This window comes from Aptenodytes patagonicus, chromosome 17 (genome assembly GCF_965638725.1).
Source record: "Aptenodytes patagonicus chromosome 17, bAptPat1.pri.cur, whole genome shotgun sequence".
NCBI classification, from domain to species: domain Eukaryota; kingdom Metazoa; phylum Chordata; class Aves; order Sphenisciformes; family Spheniscidae; genus Aptenodytes; species Aptenodytes patagonicus.
Window position 1 is genome coordinate 429,479 of NC_134965.1, and position 15,153 is coordinate 444,631.

Sequence of the window (15,153 nt, forward strand, 5' to 3'; positions counted from 1 at the left end):
CAGCCTCCGGTAGTTGTTTAATAATGACCACTTAAACCCCACAGTGCAGATAAAATACGCCTCTCCCTCCCCACGCACCATGCGACGACAAGACAAATCCCTGCAGGACACACGCCTGCCGCAGCTCCTTCTCCCCCAGAGCTGGCAACTCCGCTTCGCACGCAGACCCACATCCTTCCCAAACACACCTCCTGGGTGCACATCCTCCGGCTGCCGGGGCGGCAGTATGGAAGGCGGGCAGCACAGCCCACCCTCCCAGGCCAGAACGTCCCCTGCAGTCACAGCACTGTGTCCCTGGTCCATCACAAGCGCTGGGATGGGACCAAGCCAAAGGGGTGTTTGAGGTTTGCTGGCAAGGCTCTAGTTTGAAGTTATCACAGTCCAAATCTTCCTCAGTTGAGAGCAAAACCCATTCCTGGGGTCTGACTTCTTTGCTGGAAAGCTGTTCCCCCAGTCACGTGAATGACTCATTTTTAGGTTTTCTTTTTCTGTTACATTTACAATGGAATTTCTAATGGCTGCTGATTTGCATCATGCAAGCCCTGCCAACTGCCCACAGCCTTTTCGTCCACCAAACCAACATTTCTGCAATTACCTTTAGTTTGCATAGTTTATTTAATGAGACGCCTGGAAGGCCTCTAGGGACTTTCAGCTGGCTCTGCCCCCATCCAGACCACATCACTGGTAAGGCTGCAGGATTCAGCCTCAGACAGATGCCCTTTCAGCTAGAAGTTCAGCTGGCACTCAAAAAACATCACAGCTCCAGTCTGCCCTGAAGGAAGAAGCAGACAAAGCTCAAGAGAAACCAGCTACGTTGCTGCAGCTGATGTAGCCAGAGCTGGGGGGCTGCTGGCCATGCACCGGGGACAGCAGAGACCTCCGAGTCTCACTGCTAGACCCACTCTGGTACCCCCAAGAGTCTGCAGCGCTGTCTAGCCTGCGCCTGCTGCGGGCTCCTCCTGCCCAGCAGCCTCCCTCCATCTTCAGTTCACGGCATCCCCCAGCCTGCCAGGCTCCCCTGTCCCATTAACTGGTGCCTTCCCGTCCCAAGCTCTTGTGCACCCACAACAACGGTCCCTTCCTCCCCCTTCTCCTTCTGAGTTTCACTGCAAAGGCACCCCTGCGGTGCAAACTGCAGGGACAATTCTGTACAGGGGAAATCCTCATGGCTCCAGGGAGATCACTGGCCTCCCCTTCTGTCTGTCCCCATGGGCCATCCCCTATTTCATCTGTGCATACCTGGTGGATGCACGACCCCCGTTCCAGCTGCCCGGGCTCCTTGCCAAGCTCAGAGCACAAGCCCTGCACCAAATGCCAGTTTTGATTAAAAGATCAGTGACATTTTCATACATGTACATGGAAGTTTGCTAGTTTAATTTATAGAAGGGCATATTCAAAGAACATTTGCTGAAGGCTTCCTCCAAAACATCTTTTATGAGCACCATTTTGTTCTGTCAGGCCAAGGAGGCTGCAAGCACAAAGGTGAAAAACTGCTAACAATGTCTTATTTTGGAAGAATTGCTTCTTTGGTTAGAATCATTTTTTATTTTTAAATTTTGCTCTCTTGAGTTTCTGTAAGATTTTACACTATTCAGAGTTTTAACTAGCAAAACTAGTATCATTATGTAAACCTTACTGCATCTCTGCGCAACCTTAACACTCAATACACCAAATCCTGCCATATAAATGTGCTGAGCCACGAGCACGAGTCAGGAACCTGATCGTCTGATCAGAAGAGTCCACTCTCTAACAGGATCTGCCTTTGGCATCCCCTCATTCAGAAAGGTGTTTTGTTATTTTATTGATAAAAAGAATATTCTCTTAACCTTGTAACTCAATCCTGAAAAGGGCTTCAGAGACATGCAATTCAGCTATTAGTGATAAGCACAACAGAAACACCCAGAAGGAAATTAAGTATTGCTTAGATAGCATGCAATAAACGTACAGGGCCATGACGTGAATAATGATAAAAAAAAGATATAGCGAGCACTACATACTCACTGAACACTTTTCATCCTGGGTGCTAAGCGGGTCAACCTCTGTGAAACATGACTATATCATTAAAGACCACGATAGCGCACACACTTCAATTCTGCTACCCCAGAACTGGGCGTTTCCCTTCACAGCCGACACATCAAAAGCGTAAGTGGAGACCTGACTCTTGCACAAGACACTTCATCCAGCTCTAGGCCAAAGACACTGTGCTCTGCTTAACAGGCCATGCTATCTAATACATGCTGGCAGCCTCTTCCATCAAAAAGGAGGGGTAGCAGGCAAGGAAGGTGAGCAAAAATCCTCTTTTATAATCGAAATTGCCAGACACATTCAAGCTGCCAGTCAGATCTAGGAATTATGACAAAGGTCATAAGGAACAAACCCGGGATTTTGGTTCTCCCAGTGAAGGCTGGGACAAGATCAAAATGGCAAGAAAGGAGGAAGACAATGGAGCACCGGGGAAGAGGGGAATGTTCTAACAATCACACACATGGCTGCAACCATGAATCTCATGTTCCCTACGAAGGAGGAACGTGCAGAGCAAGAGGAGGAAGGCCAATTCCTATTTCATATTCTGCTTGTGAATTCTAACTTTACAGGCACATTCAGACCTGCACGATCTCAGCCTGAGATTTTTCTTCCTATCCCTTGTGTTGGGAGCAGAGGTGGAGAACACAGTGACTTGAGCACAAATCAATGCAACGCTGTCCGCCTGCAGGTAGCCTCGCTCCTGTGAACTTGAGACAGGAACAAAAACAGGAGAAAAAAAAAAAAAAGAGTCTGAGAAAAGAACAGAAGAAACTGGGTAAAAACTGGTTACACACATGCTTCCCCAGGAAGCAATGCAGCGTACCGCAATCAGAGAGGGAACAATGAACCATAGCTCAAATGAACAGCTTGAACAGTTCAAAGTTCAGCTGCTGTGCAAATGTTATAATCTGCTCTCGTTGTCTGCAAACCATCCAGCCCCAGCCAAAGTTCTATGAACTAAGGGGAATGCGTGTTTTCAGTTGTATCCTTGAACAAAGTATCCTCCTGCTCATCACTGCAGCGCCAGGAATGTTATGGGCACATACAAGGAAATACAGAATGTAACCCTTTTCTCCAGTTCTCAATCTGTCAAACGTCATTCCCTTGCTTTGATTTCATATATTACAGGTGGCAGAGAGCTCTCTCTCCAGGAATGAATCAATCTTAAGGGACAGGTGGACAGATTCGTTTTACTATTGACTGACCTATAGCAACAAATGCTGACAATGATTACCAGCACTTCTCAAGAAGTTACCTACTCGTTTCATTAAATCTCAAACAGCATTCATGCCTTGACCTTCAACATCACCTTCTTCTTAAAGAAGAAAACTAAATTTACCAAGGCATGTAGACTTGAATTTTTTCTAATCATTTACTATTCAATTCCTGAAAAGGTGTTAAAGGGTTCACAGGTCCCATGTCAGTATTTTGGTCTGCTCAGCAGAAATATGAACAATTGGCTGAATTGTTAGGGCCTGGTAACAAAATGCCTTGAAAAAAATGGGGCTCCTTCCACAGGTACCTGTGGAAATGCAAAGATTCTGGGTCTGGATGTGTTACAGACTCCTTCCCCCATCCAGGGAAAACGACAAAGGAAGGGCTTCAAAAGCTTGCAGGCACCAGCACTGTGACTCCTGCTGAACAACGGGAGCTTGCGTCGGAGAGAAGATGCTCAGCACTCCCAGGCAGTGGAGGTGGTCAATCATGGCTCCTGCGACTGGTGCACGGTGGAGGCAGAGGTGCTGATGAGGTCTTGAGGAAGGCTCTCGCGTGCTTCCTGCATCCGGCGCCGTGCCCTCTGGAAAGCCTCTGCAACACAGCAGGTGACAGCAAGACAGAACGCATCAGACAGCCTCAGGGAAGGGGAGGGATGAGTCTGTCCAGTGAACATCATCTCTCCTGGAGCAGGAGTCTCACTTCCTATTACTAAGTTCCACCAACAAAGCACCTGGCCCTTGCTGCTCTCTTCACTTATTTCTAGCGTTGTCTTTGCTCTGTGCATAATGGAATCAGAGACAGAGCCTGTGCATCAGTGCCACGAGCTATGCTCAGTGCCAGGCAAGACTGGGCAGCCCAGCCTAGGCTTTGCCCTCACAGAGTGGTTTTCCCTCCTGCCTGCTGAGAGCTGATGCCTCCTGAAGCTTCCAGCTCACATGAGAACATTTAACCTCTGCTATGGACTCAGAGAGCTGATGGGGGGGCAATTATCCCCACAGTAATGGATTCTCCTGAAATACCCTGCCTGCTCTGTAAAAAGGGGGCAAAAGTGAGCCAAAGGCTCACCAGGGAGAATGACACCGAAAGCCCTACCCAAAACATTGTAGACAGAGCTCTGCTGGCTGAAGCCTCCAAGCCGGTCCAGTACACTCTGCATGCGCTGCCTCAGGGCACTGGTTTCCAGAAAGGCTCTGCACAGAAGTACAGTAGGAGGTCAGGGCTGCCAAAACACAGCACACAAGATGGAGCTTGTACTCGCTTTGCTGCACTTACTTAGACTGCTGCAGACAGTAAAGCCGGAACGTGACGCTCCCCGTTGTCTCTGTGCGAAAACCAAAGCGGCTCAGACGCTCTCCCTGCAAGGACAGCACAAATTAGAGTAACCACAGCCTGCAACCTGCTGCAGCAGGCTGACCCTAGTGAAAACAAACGTGTCCCACCAGGAGCATGCACTCCTGTGGGCAGAGTCTCTCCCTTCCCCACTGCACACAGAAAACGAGGTCCAAAAGAAGGGCAGACAGTTCCAGGCTGTGCTGAGGGCAGGACCTAAACACTAGCAAGCTGATAGTGCGGTGGAGGAAGGTTTCAACAACTGCATCAGGGCTCATTCCCAAAGCTGCTACTAAGATCAACTTGCTCATTACACCAGCAAGCACCTCTGCAGCTTTCTTAAGAAAATTCTTGTGAAATTTCTGCCTGCCTCACGCCCATCGGCTTCTTGCTTGGGGAAACTGTTCCAGGCGCAGTACAGCCCAGATTCCTTACAAAAACACAGGAAGAAGTCTATAGCTGGTAACAAATGCTGACCTGACAGACACTTTCCGGACAGGGCCAGCACAGGCAGGGGTAAGTCAAGGCTTTGGTCCGTGCTCACCCACTTCTCTAAGCTGCACACACCTCAGAAGGCAGAGCGCTCTGCCTCAGCGTTTGCCGTTCTTCCGTTCATGATCACAAGTCTCACAGAGGAGACATTTCTTTAGTGAGAGGGACAGAACCACCAGCTCATCCTTATTCAAATCTGGTCCAGGCTGTCCACAGACATCTGAAGCCATGAGCATAATCTACCATCTCCCAGCACGAGCAATGCCCTGCAGGTGAGCCCACCTTGAAGGTTGATGGTATCCTGACGTAGGTTATGTCCTCCAGCTCAGGAGATCCACCAATGAAAAATCTCCTCAGCTCAGCGACTGTCCCCAGCTCCACAGGGCGCCAGGTAGGGATGGTGAGCATGTGGAGACCTGACCCAGGACAACAGGGCAGCTTAGCAGCTGTGACCAACAATCTATTCAGAGTCACAGAGGACAGCATGGTAGATGGATACCTGCTGACCCAAACCACGTAGGCTGGAAATGGAAACACTGCACGGTATCTCTATAACATTTTCCCAGTGAGTCAGCCCCATCCAGTCACACAGCCAGCGTTGAAAGTACCCCCTGCCCATGAGGAGCATCTCCTTACTACACGTGGGTGTCAGAATAGTTGTGACCCTCAGATTCCATGTGGGACAGAGAGGGATACTGCTATTGTAAAGATGGATATGCAGCATCACCCCAGAGCTTTATCACACAAGATTTTGTGACAGAACCACTGAAGGAGCAAGGACAGCAACACAAGATGCATCTCAACAAGGCAGAATGGTGCAGGATGCATCAAATCCTTCTTTGCTGCCCCACAGACAGCTAATTATCCCCTTCAGCATGCAAAGGCAAAGCTTCCCCACGACCAGCTGAATCCATTCCCAACAGAACCACTCAACTCATTCTCCCAATTAACATAATGCCCCAAGTATGTTTTACCTGGAGATGCTGGCAGCACCAAAGAACCATATCCTTCAACGCGATACCTCTGCCAGAAATCCAGGGACAGGACCTCAAAGTAGAGAACAGGCCACTGAGGGAGACTGTCTGCAAGGAAGGGGAGCAGATCACAGCTTTGTGAGAGAGACTATCACAGAGAAAAAAAACTGCTAAATGCCCAACTCCACTAGTAGGAAGTCCTTTCTGTACTACTTCTACAATGACTAACTTAGATGTATGGGTGATTATTTTCCTCTGTAAAAGCTGAACCCTCAGATCTGAGGATGAAAACAGAATTATTGACGTTAAAAATTTGGGAAAATTCTTTGTTTTGAGAGCAAGTCCAAACTGGTTTCTCAATTATCTTCAAGCAGACAAGACAATCTTTTGTGAATGATCTGATGCCAAACAGGGGAACATTTCTATCTCTGACCTTTCCCACCATTATTGGGGGATCATTAACTTGGATTCTCCTACAGGTCTCCAAGCATTTATTTTTTCCATGATGAAACAAACTCATTGTGCTTATTCTAGGCTGAAAATTCATTAGTGTTGGTTGAATACTCAAATCCAATGCGTATACTGGATTCAAGTGGCAAGGCATGCCGCAAAGCTGTCCCTAGCAATTGCAATCCAAAGAGCAATGGGGTTGGTGAGGAAGCAGCAATAGCGTAGTGAAGCAGCAGAAATAGGCAGCAGAGAAGCCCAGCTTAAAATAGAGCTGGAAGTTTCAAAGTGACATAAACTACACAAAGATTATACAGGTCACTGACTATGTCTACAAACGTAAGGCTCAGCACGGAGTTTTAGTTGTGTACAACAAAGCTGCCTGTTTCTTCTGCTGCAGAGTCCCAGGGCTCTATGCAGTACACCAGGCACGGCAACACAGACCAGCATGCCAGGCATTCTGAGACAGACAAGCTAAGATCCAAGTAGTTTTGCAACTGGATAAAGCTGACCACAGCCTGGAAGCAGGGCAACATCAATGAATCCATACAAATGCTAATGCATTGCTGGGCAGGGCAAATATAATATGTGTCCAGAGGTTGTGTGGTGACAGGGTGAACGTTTGCTGAACAAGCAACATTTCCCTTTGTTTACATCTGTCCTTTCATCTTGGTGAGGGGTCAACAACATGCCAGACAGCACGATGCCTACACTGCGATCGAAAGATTTCAGAGTTTCACATTTCAGAGCAACAAGGAAACACACCTTCCGATTCGTCTCCTTGGGTGAAAAACATCTCCAAAGTGAAGGGGTAGCAGAAGTATGCCACATTATCCTAGAAAAGGAACAGGACAGAGATCAGATTCCTGGACAAGAGAATTCACCACTAGCATTGCAGGGGGCACAGAGAGCAGGAAGAAAAGAACCAACGGTGGAAAAGAAGTAATGATGCCCAAACAAGATCAGTCACAACAGACTAACAAACACCTGACTGCATGATGGACCTGCATACACTCCCAAGCGCCACGTTGATGCAACAGGCTGTTAAAAATAATGAAAAAGGGGAAAGAGTAGCACACCTCAAATGACAATTCAGCCAGTTGCAACTACTACACCACCACAATCTTTACAGGAGCCAAGCAAAATACCTCAAACAATGGTATTACTGAAATGCTGTATGATAATTATTCTTGTAATATGCAAACTAGCTCACATAAAAGACATTAAAAAGTTGATAAAATTCAAATTTTGTAAGAGAGGAGCTGGAGACAGCAATGGAACCAACTTCCCAGATAGGAGGAGGGTTCATTTTGAGAAATCAATTCAGAGGCTGTGTGCATTCCTGCCCCAGGCAAGCCAGAACAATGCTTTGTTAACTCCGAGCGTTTGAGAACACAAAAATCAAAGCTCCAAAGGCAATCAATCAGCCAGAAGGAAGAAAAAAGTGAGGTTCCAGAAACTGCTTTGAAGCAGTTTTATTTGGTCTAGTTTTATTTGGACACAGTGGCACCCTGAAAAATGGCAAGTATGACTAGAATGAGGAGAATCCCAAACATGCTCTGCCCTTGAAAGGAGCTCTCAAGTCAGGACCTTTGCTGAATATATCTGTAGCTTGTTACACATGTTCCACTTCAGAGAATGCCTGTTCAAACTTCTCTGCAGGTCTGAAAGCGTCCTTACCCAGCCCACTGTCTTGGTGGCACAGGTCTGTGTCACTCCTGATAGCTGCTGGAACGCGGGGCTCGACCACTCTGGGAGAAGAGGAGAACGTGAGCACAGTGGTGAATGCTTTGGGTGAGAGGGAGGACTCACAAACCAGAGCAGCTCAAAGGAGAATGTTAGTCCCAGATGACTGGGATAACATAACATCACCCACACCGAATTTCCCTAGGTGTGTCCCACCCTATCTTTTTCCAGGCAATGGCTGCTCCCCAGAACACCCTGAACCGTCAATGAAAAGCACCAACTCCATCATAAGAGAAAAGTAGAACCTTATCTAAATGTACTGAGTAGCAAAAGCGGTACCTCTTCAGGCAAAACATCAGGGTATAACCAGGCAGGGGAGCCATAGCCATAGCTTCACGGGAATTAAATATGCAGCAGGATGTGCATGTTAGTGCTGGGAACCTTATTTATCAGTCAAAATTCAATATGTTAGTGTCAGCACAAAACATGAGAACATGATGGTGAGCACTGAAATCAGACAAGGTCACTGCTGAGATGGAGAAGACAGGAGGGCTATTCTCCGCAGTATAAGGAATGAACTTTGGGTAGGCTGCTGGACACGATCACCACTGGTTGAGAAGCCAATGGACCTCTATGTCCCAGGCTGATTTGGAAGAGACAAAAGGGGAAGATGCTACTTTCTCCCAGGCATGAGTTTAGTTCAAACAACTGAGTTCTGCAATTTTAGCTCTGAAGACTCTGACTAGATCCCAGCCCCAACATTAACTTTTACTGACTTTCAGCAGAGCTGATCTGATGGACCAGCCAAAGCATGCTTCATTCCTTAAACTGCTGTGATATGGCTGGAAACATCAATACTTACGGTTAGGCAGCTCCAGGAAGAAATGAACATAGAGGTTGTCATACTCATAGCCTTGAGCTGAAACTGAGAAGAGAGAGTGAACTTCAGCTGCTCACTTCCACACAAGCTCCTCCAGAACTCACTGTAGACTGTAGATTGGGAGAGCCAGCACCAATAAACCCAGGGACAACCAATTACTGCTGGAAACTGGGAAAAGCCACGGTCTTCAAAGTAACAGAATATGTCCCTCAGAGAAGATTCCTTCTCTAGACTAGCCCTGTCCCCATATCACTAACCAGATTAGGGAGGTCACACATCTAATTGCTCTCTTTGCTATAATCTCTGTTAACTTCCCAGTCTGCTCTCCTTTTTTCAGATCTGTACGTCTTCCTAGAACAGCTGCAGTATTTGTAACTTCCAATCTGTAAATGCCACTCAAGGGGTTAGTCCGCAAAAACAGGGGAGGAGAAGGAGGAAGTAAAGGATTCTAGGGAGAGAATCACCAACTCTGGACCGGCCTGTGATCCAAGAATCCTTGGACCCTTCATAGCCTCAGCCATCCCAGCAGACCCAGATTTGCCCCTGTAGTTACTGTTTATAATAAGGACTCACCTATTTCTCCATTCACAAAAAGCCGCAGTGTACCAGGAAGAGTCTGTAAGAACGAGCAGATAAACAAGATAGAGTTCAACGACCACTGGCGGAACCTCATACAATCCCCTCCCAACAGGGTCCCACACAGATTTTTCAGACGTTTGTACATGAATGATTCACTCTGCTGGCTAGGCAGGAGTCATGACTTCTCGTATCACTTTTCAGAAGTGAACAGTCCCTCTGGAGAGAGACTCTCTAGAGAGACCAAATTCCTAGACTGCAGGAGTTTACTATTCTGTAAATCGGTCTCTTACAGACTTCGAGATGGATATAATACCAGTAGTGAGAAGTCACTTGCAGAAATCATAGTCCTGTTTCTCCTGTAGTTACTGCACTTGCCCAAGGTGGGGGGCGCAAGGGGAAGCATAGGAGGAGCTGAGACACTCTATCGAAGTACAAGAAAGTACAACAACTTTCACACTTTGGCAAACAAGATTTGAGCAAAAAAGATTGCAGTCTTAGTAGTTCAGTGAGAAGGGAAACTGTGCATGAGTTTGGGGGTGGGAGGGGCTGTTTACTCGAACAAAGTGGCACTTAGACGTGTTTGACATTCAAGAAGTTAACAGCAATCACTATCCCAAAAGATATAAACCTTCCTTTCTTCTTAAAGTATTATAGTCAAAGGCCTTCAGACAAGCCTTCAGAGACTGCAGCGTTCAGCACACTCTGCTGCTGGTCCAACAGATGCAGGATGGATCTCTGCAGGCCCCATATCCATTGCAACCTGTCCCTTTTAACCCAATTTTCTGTTGGAAGCCACAAGGTAAAAGCTGCCAACAACCCCCCAGAATGAAACAGCCTTTGGAGACTGTGGTACAAATGGCAGCTTTGCTAACAAGGTCAACAGTCTCCAAAGGCAGCAGGGCGCCAGGTCCCTGCCGAGTGCCGCTGGTACTCACCATTTCAAATTCTGAGCCTACGAGACCACTGAGGTATTCCTTGTGCCGACTGTACAGCTGAAAACACAGAACAAGCGGATTAGAAAAAGTGTCTTTTTGATTATATATGTTTTTACTTATTGCAAAACTTGCAATGGATATAACTTAAAACCAATCTAAATCATTGACAGGCTTAGCACACAGGGTTTTTTAATCATTATAGCAGATATAGAGAATATAAGAATCTAATAGAACAAAGATGCGTAATGGCTAACACCGCATGGAACTTCAGCTTCAGAGGAGACTTCATCAAAGGCCAATCTAAGGGAAAAAGAAGCTCTGAAGAATCAGATCTTAAATGACATGCTAAAAAACACAGGCATAAACTATTCCAATGAAATCAACAGATGGGAGATCAGCGTAGCGAAATCATGATTTCCTTATTGACCACAAAAACAATAAGGAAACGTACAAATGAAAAACTAAAACATTAAGTACCTTATGAACTGCCACAGCCAAAAAGGCAATTCAGAAAGATCAAGACAAAATGAAATCCAAATATCCTGGGACATCACAGGTAACAAGAAATCATTCAATAAGTATACAGGCAGCAAGAGGAAGACCAAGGAAAGGGTTTGCCCACTGCTCAAAAGGGAAGGAAAACCATTGGCAGGTGACACTAGAAAGGCACGAATTTAGGTGGTTTCTTGCATCAGTTCTCACTACATAGATCACTGCACTCAGAGGCCAACACACCTAATACCGGATAAGGCCTCACCTAAAGTAAGGAATGAAGCAGTCAGGGAGTATTTGTTGGAGTTCTCAAATTGCTGGGCATGATGAGACTCACTGCCAGTGACATTCATTTTGTCAACTTTAGGTGTCTACAGCACTAACAATTACATCTACATGAGAGTCTGAGCTCCCTCTGTCAAATCAGGAGAACTAGTCAATACGACCAGTGGAGGCCGGTCCTTACATCTCTGAACACACACTGCTCGCGTTCCTCCTCCTCTGGCTGCACTTGGACAGACGCATTCTCAATGGTGTATTTCCACACCTCTCGCTTCTCTCCATCCAGCTCGATCCTGCAGAGCCCCAAAACACATGGGCAAAACTCCCCCATTACGCAGAGAATAGGCACAAGCAGCAACAGCATCAACTGTGCCACCCCGACACAGCCGTCCCCCCCTCCACCAGGCCTGTGCAGTAACACAAAGGCACTAATGGCCCCCTCCTCACACCCAAGTGCCTGCCAGCATCAATGACTCAAAAAGGGAGACTCGCTTGTGTCCAGCATATGCATAACCTGTATCCCTAGTGACTGGCACCAAAGCCCCACACATCACACATGCAGTGACACCAAGCACAAGTACACAATAATCTTGTCTTAGAAATCTCTGGAATAAAACTAAAAAAAATATCCCTCAATTTAAGTGCTGATCCACTGCCTGAAGGGTGACCAGGAAACAGCCATTTCAGCCCTCTGTATCAGTCCCACAAGAGGTACCGGCCCTGTCCCACTCACCGGTAGGCTCCTTTGGTGCCAGTAAAGTCAGGCTTCACTGTGATCACCCCGTTGCCGTCCACCTTGATTGTGCAAAGAACATGTTCATACTCCCTGTGACCAAGCCTAACGGAAGACATCAAGAAACACAGTCTTATTAGAGAAGACGGACACTCTCTTGCTGTGGAACAGCAGAGCTGGTAAAGGCACATGGGGGTACAGAAGGGAACAAACACACCCATACTTTCCTACATCAGTTTAAGAAGCCTTTTGGAGGGATACACTCAGTTACCTCGCAACTGAGGACAGAGGCAGAAAGAAAGCAGCCCGACTTACTGAGCTCTTGGAATTCTCTCCCCTTAACTAATGAAAGAAACAGGAGATCTGAGTAAGGAGGGAAGATGGGTTTCCTTCTGGGAAATTAAGATCACTTCAGGATTTTACTTACTTCCCATAAGGTCCCAAGTCCCCCATGATGTACATGGTCTGGACAGGAGTGTTAATAACATGATTGTTCTTTATAAATTCTTCTGAGGGTTCCCAGGTGACGATTTTCGACTTCAGAGAACTTGCTTCTCTGTCAACAACAGAACAGCCAAAGTCACAGCTCACCTCAGCAGCCTGGCACAGGCAGCACCGAACCCCCCACGACAAGGAGTCAAACTGACGGATTCCAAGTGCGACACAGCTCAAGCCACCAACTTCCACGGGCCAGGCTGCTCCGCAGCTGGGGCACCAGCACCAGGAAACCTGTGTTAGCAAGCTCCGAGCCCCAGTTTGCACTCACATTGGCCTATGGTCTTGTCTTCTCCTCCTCACATTGGCCATCCTCTCTGCCAGATATGATGGCACCTCATGATCCGAGTCAGTTACCTTCTGGCAGTGCTGGAAGAGAGAAACAGACGAGAACTAGCTTAATCATAGCAGGACATCTTTCCCAAACACAGCTCCACTCTTGGAGCAGAGAACAGGTACGCACGCACCCACATGCAAGGACAAACTGCTAAAAGACTAGATTTCATGCGCTGTTCTTGTGGCAAAGTACAGCTAAACTCCACCCAACAAGTTACCTACAGAGCAATGCTACAAAGCCAGGTCCCTCCAAGCTCCCCTGGCCATCGTTCTCAAACAGGGAGATCTCATCCCGGGTCTGGGGCACCAGGTGAAACTGCTTTGCAGAAGCAGTATGTTTTCCTGCATACAGGATACCTGGCTTGCTTCTGCACAGCCAAGAACTGACGAATGTTCCCTCTGCAGTAGGCCTGGCGGTTTTGACAGACGCTGCTGTATAGGTTATGCATAACTAAGAGCTGGTACCTCCTCTAGGTTGGTGAATCGGTCATGATCAGTGTAGGTGAAGATGCGATAGTTCTTCCGACCTCCAGCCTTCTCCAGTTTCAGGATCTCCTCGTGGTACTGCCGGTCCAAGGGAGTCTGGCAGGCTGACTCATTTTGGTACAGATCCACCTCAAACTAGGAGCACCACAGGTAAAGCGCAAAAAGATGCCTTTCACCAGCACTGTCAGAACCACAAACACTTTTCAGCTGAGATTTCCAAAGCCACCACAGAGAGAAACAAGATCCTTTGGGAATCTCAGCAAACAGTCCGAGCTCCGGAGCGGCTCCGGCACTGCTCAGGCATGCGGCGGCCAACAGCACCCACCCATGCCCACCTGAGGGGGCTCGGGCAGCTGCTCGAGCAGCTCACCCCGGCGCAGGAGGCCCTACAGGCAGGCGCGGCAGGGCGGTGGCACAACGAGGAGAAACTCTCCCGAGCCCCCTCCCGGCCCACCCCCCGCTCCCCCGCTCCCCCGCGGCCGCGCACCCACCTGGCTGAAGAGCTTCTCCTGCCACCCCACCTCGGCCTCCTCCTCCTCCGCGTCCGGGGGCCGCCGGGCACCTGCGGGAGAGGGCCCCGTCACCTCCGGCGGCGCTGCCCCCGCCCGTCCGCCCGCCCCTCCCGGGCGCCCCTCGTACCGGTCGCGGCGCGGTCGGCCAGGCCCAGGAGCTCGGGGCCGCGCGGGCCGGCGAGCGGCGGCGGGGCCTGGGGCAGGAGGGGCCCGGCCGACGTGACCCGCTGGATGCGGACCCTGCGGGGAAGGAAGGAGGGAGCGTCACGGCGGGCCGGGAGCCGGGCGGGGGCGGGGGCCGGGGGCGGCCGCTCACCGGAGGCGCAGGTTGCGCACGGGGTCGCGGGAGCGGTAGACGGCGCCGCCCGCCTCCGCGCTCCACAGCGGCTCCGCCATGGCCCGCGGCGCCGCGCGCCTCACCATGGAGACGGGGCGGCGCGGGAGACACAGCGCCCCCCTGCGGCCGGAGGGGGCCCGCGCCGCTTCCCCCCTCCGAGCCGGGGCGGCGGCCGGGTCCGCTCCCCCCCACCACCACCCCGGGCGCCCGCGGGGCACGGCGGGTCCCCGGCTCGGCCTGGGGTGGCCCTTCGCCCCCGGTCCCCGCTGCGGCAGCACCGGCTGGCGCGGGGCCGCGCCCGACGTCTGCGCCAGGGCGGCTTCCGCAGCAGGGAGGCCCCCAGCCTCCACGTGAGGGGGGTTCTCCCACATCCCTCCGTGTGAGGGTCCCCACGGCCTCCGTGTGAGGGGGTCTCCCACATCCCTCCGTGTGAGGGTCCCCACGGCCTCCGTGTGAGGGGGTCTCCCACATCCCTCCGTGTGAGGGTCCCCACGGCCTCCGTGTGAGGGGGTCTCCCACATCCCTCCGTGTGAGGGTCCCCACGGCCTCCGTGTGAGGGGGTCTCCCACATCCCTCCACGTGAGAGTCCCCACGGCCTCCGTGTGAGGGGGTCTCCCACATCCCTCCGTGTGAGGGTCCCCACGGCCTCCGTGTGAGGGGTTCTCCCACATCCCTCCGTGTGAGGGTCCCCACGGCCTCCGTGTGAGGGGGTCTCCCACATCCCTCCGTGTGAGGGTCCCCACGGCCTCCGTGTGAGGGGTTCTCCCACATCCCTCCGTGTGAGGGTCCCCACGGCCTCCGTGTGAGGGGGTCTCCCACATCCCTCCACGTGAGAGTCCCCACGGCCTCTGTCAGGAGGGGGAGGTCTCCCACATCCCTCCGCACGAGGCCCCCCAGAGCAAAGCCCCCCCATCC

General features: G+C 50.1%; 1 protein-coding gene across 1 annotated transcript; it reads right to left on the reverse strand.

Annotated features, from left to right (window-relative positions):
- MKS1 (MKS transition zone complex subunit 1) lies at positions 1-14,297 on the reverse strand. The gene is made up of 18 exons (XM_076354350.1): positions 14,218-14,297; positions 14,029-14,141; positions 13,881-13,951; positions 13,369-13,524; positions 12,839-12,936; positions 12,500-12,628; positions 12,073-12,177; positions 11,524-11,632; positions 10,566-10,622; positions 9,625-9,667; positions 9,034-9,096; positions 8,166-8,236; positions 7,251-7,320; positions 6,039-6,146; positions 5,347-5,480; positions 4,516-4,598; positions 4,336-4,433; positions 1-3,834 (listed from the first exon to the last, which is right to left on the reverse strand). The coding sequence occupies exons 1-18, from the start codon at positions 14,295-14,297 to the stop codon at positions 3,728-3,730; spliced, it is 1,695 nt and encodes a 564-aa protein (XP_076210465.1). The 3' UTR covers positions 1-3,727.
- Between the last annotated feature and the right edge of the window lie 856 nt (positions 14,298-15,153).